The sequence below is a fragment of the Aedes albopictus genome, chromosome 3 (genome assembly GCF_035046485.1).
Source record: "Aedes albopictus strain Foshan chromosome 3, AalbF5, whole genome shotgun sequence".
Classification (NCBI taxonomy): Eukaryota; Metazoa; Arthropoda; class Insecta; order Diptera; family Culicidae; genus Aedes; species Aedes albopictus.
In genome coordinates this window covers 60761586-60771723 of record NC_085138.1, presented here as the reverse complement: position 1 = coordinate 60771723, position 10138 = coordinate 60761586, and the positions used below count along the sequence as shown (strand labels likewise).

The window sequence follows — 10138 nt, the reverse complement described above, 5'->3', positions numbered from 1 at the left end:
CAAAAAACGCCATTGTCGAAGAGAACAAAACTGCTGAAAATACACAATTTCCCCTAGGTTCCAATTGATTGATTGATTTAGTTATATTATACAGACTTTCAGCCCTTGGCTGGAAGCCTAGGTTCCAAGAAAAATATAAAGAAATATGTTGCGAATATGTCAAAAAATATATCGAACCCAATAATTTATTTTTGACAAAAGATCTCAAGGTTATAATTAATTTCCATTTGAAAGAATGTTGCCAAAAGCCGAATGCTGCTGTTGGGGACCCGGCAGAGCAGGAAGAATATAAGAAAGCCAAAAGCCAAAAACCGAATCCACCGCAGAAAGAAAAAATACCATGACGACAATGGTTCAAGAAAGTATGGAGCAGAATGATAAGCGAAGGTTTTACAAAATATACAAATACCGTGACCGCGCCTAATTCCAATCAGCTCCTAATTCCGTTCACACGAATCAAAACATCGAGTATCAGCCGAAATTTTCGCAAATCTTTAGCAAATTGATTTTTGTAATTTTCAATAATTATGTCCACGCCAGAATATAATCAAAAAGTTAAAGGGTTTCTTGTGTATTATTTTGAAAATACATCAAATGCCATTATTTATCCAATCGGCCGCCATATTACTTTTTTTCTTTTGTGGACCTGTAAATTGCATCAATTTATACATTTAATGTGTTTTCATTGAAATACTAACAAAATCAATCGAAAAAGCACCATAGCAGAACAATAAAGGACATATTTTTATAAATTTCACATCAAATCATCTTATCGAAGAAGACTTCTGATGCTAGAAATGAAAAAAACACATGACCGGAATTAGGATACTACAGATTGTACTTGCTCCTAATTCCAATCACCATATAAATGCAAAGGAAACTATGAAAAAATCTGCAGTACAATCGAAACAACCAACTCCAGCATCAGTCAAGGCTTCCTAACGATTGATGTTTGGTTCATATCATTTATTGGTAACCCCAGCTAGCAAGCACAAATTGTGGTGTCGTCGGTTTAAAGATTTATAGATGACGTCAAACCCGACATAAACCTATCATTGACCTGTTTTTATTTTGGTCTCCAAACCCAACATAGACCCAACAGTTATGCGATGTGGGCCCAACATTCGATAAAGTTTGACCCGACTTTGACGCGACATTCGACACTCTGGTGGAATTTTGCAGCTTTCCCAGAAAGCTCTCAAAAAACGCAACAACATTAAAATAATCCAACGTTATTACTTCAAATTATTATAGAACTAACATGTTTTGACAAGTAAATAAATGTATTTCGACATATAAAATATAAATATAACCATAACAAACTATGACAATATGATTATTTTGTCAACTTGATAATCACTTGGAGTGACCGGAATTAGGAACACAAGTGAACGGAATTAGGATCATACTGATTGGAATAAGGAACAACAACTTGTTTTAAATAGCGGCAATTTTCTAAATAAGTTGAGTGCTTGCAACCTTGATTATATTTGTCTAGCAGTATAGAAACATAATGAAACAGCGTTGCACAATTACAGCCACTAAATGCGGAACATGTATTTTCTACAGCTATTAGACTTAGTTGATCGCCTTAAGTGAACGGAATTAGGTGCAGTCACGGTATAGGCAATTCATTCGCTTGCCTATATTTGTATATTTTGTAAAACCTTCGCGGTAAGCTAAAATGGGCTGCACACGTAGTTAAACTCTTGGATGGCCATCTTTTCTTTGGCCCAGGGATGCCATATATACAGATTTATCTGTATTATACAGATTTTTGAGCATCCGTACAGATTGAGTTTTATATGAAATACAGATTTTTTAACTAGAGAGGCTATTTTATTTTTGTATGGAATACAGATGTTTCACTCAAATTTTGTATGGGATAAACTGCCCCCACTCGCACAACAGTCCCATATGAATAGAAAACCCAGCAAAGATGGGACTGTTTTGCGAGTGAAGCAGTAAAGATTTTCGAAAACTGTGATATAGATTTTTCAAAAAATCATCTGGCATCCCTGGTTTGGCCTAACGTAACTCGGCCTAATTAACCGACCCCCCCCCCTCATCATTCCGGGAATGGTGATGCCACCAAATGACCCATTAAATTCAATTACAAGGAGATTAGGGAAATTAAGCTTGAGCTAGGCAATTTTGTTTTTGCTAAATGTAAATATTTGTTGTAATTTGAAAACAGTATTTTAAACCAACGACGGACGTTAACCTGCTGGGACATTTCTCGGCGCAAAATTTCGGAATATGAATGACAACACTTATCCTTGAATATAATTGTGTTTATTTTTTCACTTAAATCTTTAAAATAATTTAAGATTTACATAAATTAACTTATACCTACTTGTTCATAATTTGTCCGAGAAATTTAGAGAAAAAATAGATTCCAAAACTGCATTCATCACTTGTGGTGCATCAAAACAGTAACAGTGCTTATTATAATCATCGACCAGTGACCAAGTATGTCAAGGCAGATGATATTCCGAGCTACAAATCCAAGAACGATTGTATGCGGACAATTCCAGGCATCGCCGTTCCCAAACTCAATTCCAAAATACTGGAGGCCATATTTTGAAAAGATTTCATCCCGTGTATCGATTGCTGCCTTCGGATGTCCGCATCTACGAACTCGCTTCCGATTCGTATGGTTTTTTTTTGCCAATTATCGCCATCTTATGAAACTCCAGCACAAGGTGGGAAAATTTGAGCGTTCGGTGTATTTTTTTTTGGGTTTTCTAACCGGAAGCAAAGCTATCGTTACTTTGAAGTTGTAGGATAAGATCTTCAATTGAAAATATTACAGCTGTGCTTTGATTGTGTGTTCAGAAAAAAAAATGTGCGAAGTTGTGTTCCTGTAGTAGTTTTGTGTGATGTGTTCAGAGAAAAAAAGTGAGCTCAGGGAAATGCTCTGATGAATGCAATTCCGTAAGAGATGAGACGACGCTTAACTAAAACGTTAATGTTAAGATCTTCACTAGCCTACGATTACAGATCAATAGGGAGAATGTGAAGGATTCAAGTCTTGTTTTCTACTCTTCCGCCGCCGGAACGTCATAGATCTTGCCAGCAACGATCACCAAATCGTCGACGATATCACGCACGAAGAACAGGAACGGCCTGTCGATGACGAATTCGTCCATTTCGGTGGCAGCGGTTTTTGCCTCGACTTTGTTCGTGGCAGACAGAGCCGTCTCACTGCTGGATCCTTCATCGACCCGAATCGATACATGCTGAACCAGTTCATCGACGTGAATCTTCTGTTCGTCCGTGATTCCACTGAGGTTGGCCTTGGACGTGAACACGTTGATCAGTCCCAGCTGGAAAAGATAGGGAATATTACTATGGTCTACAGACAGAATCTATAAAAGTGAGGCAAACCTTAGCCAAAGCTTTCTCGGCTCTGCTAGTAGTGTCAATCTGGAATTTGGGCATGGTGATCTGCACTGGCATATCGCTGAGTTCCTTCTGAGCGCTGCTCAAACTATGGCAGTTGAAGTTCTTAATCAAATCCTTCAGACCGTCAGGTGCGTTGGGAATCATCAACATTAACGAGTAACGCGAATTCTATAGAGAAAGTTTTGAATGTTATACATTGTATGATGCAAAGTGAATGTGGTTTGGTATTGTTGTATTACATTATATGGCAGCTGAATGAACTTGGCATCCAGTTCTTGACTTGATCCAACGCTGAACTTGCCCGATGAACGCATCGTGGTTACCGGTTTTTGTTGACCGTTAACGGAGAAAAAGCCTGTCTCGGAATTCACCTGTAAAACAAAAAGTTTGAAAGGTTTTGTTGAAATAGCCTTAAGTCTAAGCTACCTGGAACGGGCTGGCCCAGCTTCCTCGGTAATACAGTCCATTGAACAACAGCATTTTCGACTCGTTCTGATCATCTTCCCCTTCTTTGGCATTAGCTTTACGTCCGACTAATGAATTACCGCTCAAGGCCGAAGCGACATCTCCCGATAGGAACGATCGCCTCACGTTGAACTATAAAAAGAAATCGTGAAATCAACCAAGTTTCACAATTCCAACAATCCATCCTTACCCTCTGTCTCGAGGCTTGGCTCTCCACTGCGTGCATGATCTCGTGTTCCTCACCATCTAGCTTCTTTAACGACAGACTAATTTTCTGCGGAGCATCCTCCACCACACGGTCCACTCGATCTTCGGCAGCCTTCAGCACTGGTTCGTCCAGCACTTCGTTCGTGTGTTCATCCTTCTGCTTGGCGATTTCTTCCTTAATCTGAGTCGGTTCCACGTACTGCTTATCCTCAATATTTCTATCAAACTTGGGATTGTCCGCGTCCTCCACTTCGTCGTACTTGGTCGGCACTCCGACGTCCGAACGCACATTGTCAATCGGCACAGATTTGATCTTCAGATCTTCGAAATCGATGATATCCTTACTGTTGTTATTCGACGGAACAATCTGACCCACAACGATCGCTTCCTCGTCCGGAGTCAGATCAATCGAGGGCTCGATCGTCGGTTCGATCGATCCCAGCGAAGTCTTCGGCTCGTCAAAGTTATAATCGTTACGTTCAATATCTCGAACATCTACATAGTAGCTGTTCTGCAGCACGGCACGGTAGTCCGGCTTGATCGTATTGTCCTTGTAGATGTAGAACCAGCTCTTGAACTGCGGTTCGTTCGCTGGATTCTGCGCACTGAGACGCTTCAGGGATTCGTCGAATGCACTGCGAACTGAAAAGAAGCGATCGGTACAGTTTGAACTATTCTCAAATAAGACCGACCCCAACGTTACCTTCTTCCCTCGCCGCGGGAAACTTCAGCACATCGTACAGCTCCTGACGGGTTTGACCTTCGGCCCCCTCGCCGATCATGGCCAGGATGGAAGCAAATCCAACCGGCGAGAACACCTGATTGGCGGGGGAGTCGACACTGCCCTTGAGCAGGCTGGCCGTCAGGATGTTGGTCGCATGGCCGACCAAAGGCTCAGAAGCCGCGGGAGCTACATCCTTCGTGTGGCGGTCCTTCGGCAGGGCACTAACCAGACAGCCACATAGCTCGACCAGCAAAACTGAAAAGGAGAACAATGGGGAAATATTAGGTAAATGTTCAAACAAAGCAGTACACGGAAATAACATTCTTAATAAGCTTTTCGAAATAAAGTTTATTAAAGAGTTTCTAGCTTTGCCACCAGCCAGTATATAGGAAGTAATACAAAATCCTTGGTAAATTCAAGAAATTTGGCCTTTTCAAATAACTCTATGCTTATCTCGATTGCTTCGAACTGCAAACTTAAATGTATCGAAGTAAAAATGTAAGTATGGGATGATCGTAATTTGCGATGAAACTGGCAACACTGAAGCGGTTGCTCATGTAGACAGATGCATACAGAAGATTGAGTTAGATCAGTTGTAAAGTGGAATTGAATGTGATAAGATGAGGAGTTTGCTACTTTGTCTCGATAGAATTGTATACTAGAATAGTTTTTCAAGCAAGTTTTTTGAATTGTTACTAGATTAGTTTTTATTATTCACAAATATATTTCAGCTTTGAAGTTGTGTCTAAAAAACACTGCTGTCAGGAATGTATCTCTTCAAGCCGAAGAAATGACTCCCCAACAGTGGCAGGAGTAATACAACACACACTTCTGCTATGTCAGGTATATAAAGGGTTGTGTCAACACGCAAACATTTATATCAACTTCGGCAGAATCTGGATTGGCGACCCAAAACTTTATCGACTAGACTAGTCAGATGGCCCTAGCCAAAATGAATAAGTGATAGCCAGCACGTTAACCTATTCTTGGTTCACAATTCTGCCAGAAATTTAATTGGTGATTTTTCTGAGATTTCTGCAAGAGTTTCTTTTGGAAAAGCATTTGGAAATTATAGTCACATGATCTAATAACCTTTCGGGATTCCTCCTGAGTTGTTTTAGGATTACTCCAGGGGTTCCTTCAAGAATTACTCCAAACATTACATCTAGTAAGACACCGTTTGATTATCTATAAGAATTCGTTAAGAAGTATGTCGTGAGGATTCTTCAAGGAGTTTCTTGAATGATTTCTGTTAATGGGATTGTTTTAAGTCATTATTTCAGAAGTACTTTTGAGAGGGCGAATGTTCCTTGAATCCCTTTTTTTAATGATCCCTCAAAGAGTTCCTTCTGAGATTCCTACAGTAGCCTTCTACAATAAGTACAACAATAAGCTAGGGATTAGCCTCTTTCTTATTATTTTTCTTGCAACACGTAATGTCAAACTTGTCAACTTTGCCGAACACACCACCTTTCTGAATTATCAGGATTCTGATCTATAATATTGCATGTTCTCTAGCGCCAACCAGCACACACTGTTACTGTACAACAGATGAATAGGGCACTCTAGAAGCTTGATTTTTTAAATATTGGCTGAATATTCTGTTGTTCAGCTGTCATTGTTACTTGTCCCGGTAAATGTAAATCTATGCAATACTTATCAACTTTGCCGAAGGCACGATCTTTCTACGTCATCAGCATTCTGATCCAAAGGATTTTTAAATTTTGCATGTTCACTAGCGTCACCTAGTGGCAAAAGTTCGAAACAAGTGACCCATCAATTGTAAGTCTATGTAATGCTAATCAACTATGTCGAAGACATCATCTTTTTAAGTCATCAGCATCATGAGCTTTCTAAAAATTGGCATGTTTACTAGCGCCGCCTAGTGGCACAAATTCGCAACAAGTGTTTCGTTATATGTAAGTCTATGTCATACTGATCACCTTTGTCGAAGACACCATCTTTCTTAGTCATCAGAATTTTGAGATATGAGGTTTCAAAAGTTTACATGCTCACTACCGCCGCCTAGTGAAAGAATTACGAACTTTGCAGCTTATTATCTGTAAGGCCTTGACCTACCCAACAACATTTCTTTCCAAATTGTCAGATTCTTGAGCTACTGCATATCGTAACTCGTAACAGTTTCTTAGCAAACTAATATGGTTCCTGTAGCGCAATTTAGCATCAAACTGTTGATAGTGCCCCTAGCGGCCAAGTTCTAGCGGTAGATCTCTTCAAGCATTGAAACTTTGCCGAAGAAATTATAGTGCTCTCTTAGCCTACCCGTAATCAATGATCATTGGTCACACCCCCAAATAATCGAAATCCCATAAGCTCTTAGTTTCATATAACGCTCATTCTGTCTACAGTGATGGGCGCGCACGCTTGCCGTTAATCGTTAACGCATTTCGGTCGAACATTTGCTTCTTTTCCCACAAAGGTCATTTAAAAGTTCACTATTAAAGTTCTCCTATTTGCAAGTGAGGTGTACCTTTCTATAGCGGTGATTTTTGAATCACTTTGAACTTAAAGTTTTCGAGCGAACAGATCTTACGGGTAACGGTTAACGACAACTATCCGTTAATAGTTAAATTCCACTCCACCATATACTCCTTCTAGATAGCTTTCCATGGATTCCTTTAAAAACTTTTCCATGAACTTTTATAAAAATTCCTCCCTCCAGAGGAACCTCCAGGAATTTCACCACGATTTTTTCTAGAAAACCTTCAATGAACAAGATTATTTTTCCAGAACTATTTCAGAAATTTCTCCGGTAATTTTTTTTTTCAGAGAACTATCCGCGGATTCCAGACATTTTTATTGCGATTTTTTTTTTCTTAAAAATCGAGAGTTCAGAATTTTACATAAAGTTCTTTGGGGCTGTCCATAAACCACGTGGTCATGAGGGGGGGGGGGGGGGTTTGGCCAATGACCATTTTGTATGGACAAATAAAAAAATTTGTATGGACTAATGACCACGCAGGGGGGGGGGGGGTTTGGAAAGTCCCAAAAAATGACCACGTGGTTTATGGACAGCCCCTTTAAAAAAAATCTCCCTCCTCAAAGCGTGACGTAATTTATAGACGTTTCTTATTCAGAAATACCTCCACGAATTCATAAAGTATTCCAAGGAAACTTCATCGGTTTCTTCAAAACTTCATTCAGGAATTCTTCGATAAATTTATCCACGGCGCCCAGCAGGTACTACTACAGAGATTCCTGTGGATAATCATACAGGGATTTTTTCTGGAATTCCATGTATTTTCTCGGAAGATCTTCCATGATTTCTCCAAAAGATACCAAATTTCTCTAGAAATCTCTCCTAGAAACTGCTACCGAAATTCCTTTGGAAATTTCTCATGAGATTTTTCTATCATACTTGAAGGAAGTTTGAGTGCTTCTCTAGACATTCTTACAGGACTTATACTCAAAAAAAAACTTTCACGACTTTCTTCAATCATTCTTTTAGAAAATCCATGAGTTTTGATTAGGGATTCCTCCAAGAATTCCTCTAAATATTTCCTAATAAATTCCTAAAGCAATTCTACAAATGGTTTCCCAAGAAGTTTTTCCAGGTAATACTCGAGGAATTTCTTCAGAATCACCTTCTAGGATTTCTTCGGGAATTTCCCTGAAATTCTTACAGGTATTCTCCAGGGATTTCTACAGAAGTTAAACAGAATATTTATTCCAAAAATTCTTCAAGGAATCTTTCAGGGGATCCTCCGCGAATTGTTTCTGAAACTTCTCCAGAAATTCCTACAGAAATATTTCCAGAGACTCATTCAGTAATTTAGGATTTTTTTTCAGAAATTTCAGTACGAGATATAATCAGAAATTCTTCCAAGGATTTTCTTTTTACGAAATTCATCTAGAGCTTTTTCAAAGATTCTTCAGTGATTCTTCCGGAAATTCTGCCGAAAAATTCACCAGGAATCCCTTGTAAAATTTTGTCAAGGGGTTACTAATTTCGAGAAGGTTTCTTTGCTACTGCGGTCCCTTCAGAAATATATCTTAAGATTCCTTCAGAAATTCCTGAAGGAATTTTATCAGATACTAGCTGGCCCGGCAAACTTTGTTTTGCCAAGCTGTGGTGGTTTGACAACTGTTGAGGTCATCGCAGCAACGCACTCTAGATTGATTTAATTTCGATCACGCTGGATTTCTTCCCGGCTCATTAAAAATCAGTATTTTCACAATTTTCACACTTTTTTAAATAGTTTTCGTAACTTTTTCTGCATATAAACACAGCCACCACGAATACGAATCGAACCATGCAAGAGCCATGCTGATCGGTTCATCTGTTCTTGAGTTTTGTTGCCTCAAATGAACTTCAAACTCATTTTTATATATATAGATAGATTATTTCACGGATTTTTAAGAATTATTTCATGAAATTACAAGTACTGCAGATTTTTTTTCAAGGATTCCCAGGAGGACTTTCTAAAAAATCTTGGAGCTGCTCCTGGAGATTCCAAGATTTTTTTAATTTCCTGAAGAGATTCCTGAATAAAATTCTGTAACGCATCTTCTTGAGTAATCTGGAAAAGTTTCAGCAGGAATATGGAATAACTGGAGGAACTCTTTGAGAGGACTCTGGAGAAATTTTCAGAAGAATTTTATGATAAAAACAATCTGAATCAATCTTCAGAGCAGTTTCTGAAGGATCCAGGAATCTCCGTGAGATAGCTGTGGAGGAAATCCCAAAAGAAGTTTATGAGAAACTTTTAGACGAATTCAAGGAAAAATTCCTATAGGAGTTTCTGAAAAAAAAATCCCTGAAGAGATTCCTAAAGGACACTCTTGAAGAAATTCTGAAGTAAATTCTGAAATAATCTTGGAAGAATCCTTGAAATAATTTTTGTAGGAATCAGAGCAGAAACTGTAGATAAATTTAATAGAGGAGCTCTTGAACAAATCACTAAATAGTTTTCTGAAGGGATTCTTGGAGGATGTTCTGAAGCAGGAGGAGAACGTGCCCCTGGAGTCGACCTACTGATGTTCTGAAGCAAACCCTGGAAGAACTGATGGAGATAGTTCTGGAGGAGCTTTTAAAAAAAATCTTGCAAAAAGTCTAAAGGTATAAGCGGACAAAAATCCCTGAAAATAATCGCTAGAGGAATTTTCTGAAGGGGTTCCTATGAAAATTTAAAGATTCGTGACAAGCACTTGATAGAGCGTGGTTACTGGTTGTGCTGTATTTCCCGAAAGATCTTTCTGTACGAGTAGTGTAGGTTTGTACCGGTATCTGCTCGGTCGTCTTTTTTGCTATTCTGTGGTATTAAATAAAAGTAGGTGAACCCACAATTTTCTACTTTATTACGACGGTCTCCG

At 39.0% G+C, this 10138-nt stretch overlaps 1 protein-coding gene across 6 annotated transcripts in view; it reads right to left on the bottom strand.

Annotated features, from left to right (window-relative positions):
• Window positions 1–2279: 2279 nt before the first annotated feature.
• LOC109413735 (antichymotrypsin-2) overlaps window positions 2280–10138 on the bottom strand; it is a 56500-nt gene continuing 48641 nt past the window's right edge. For all 6 annotated transcript variants that reach the window (XM_062842254.1, XM_062842257.1, XM_062842256.1 and 3 more), the window contains exons 3-8: window positions 4784–5059; window positions 4064–4722; window positions 3835–4005; window positions 3648–3779; window positions 3391–3576; window positions 2280–3329 (exon numbers count right to left, since the gene is read on the bottom strand). In XM_062842254.1, the coding sequence (XP_062698238.1) occupies window positions 3042–3329; window positions 3391–3576; window positions 3648–3779; window positions 3835–4005; window positions 4064–4722; window positions 4784–5059 (1712 nt within the window). In that variant the 3' untranslated portion in view covers window positions 2280–3041. The remainder of the gene's footprint in view (window positions 3330–3390; window positions 3577–3647; window positions 3780–3834; window positions 4006–4063; window positions 4723–4783; window positions 5060–10138) is intronic.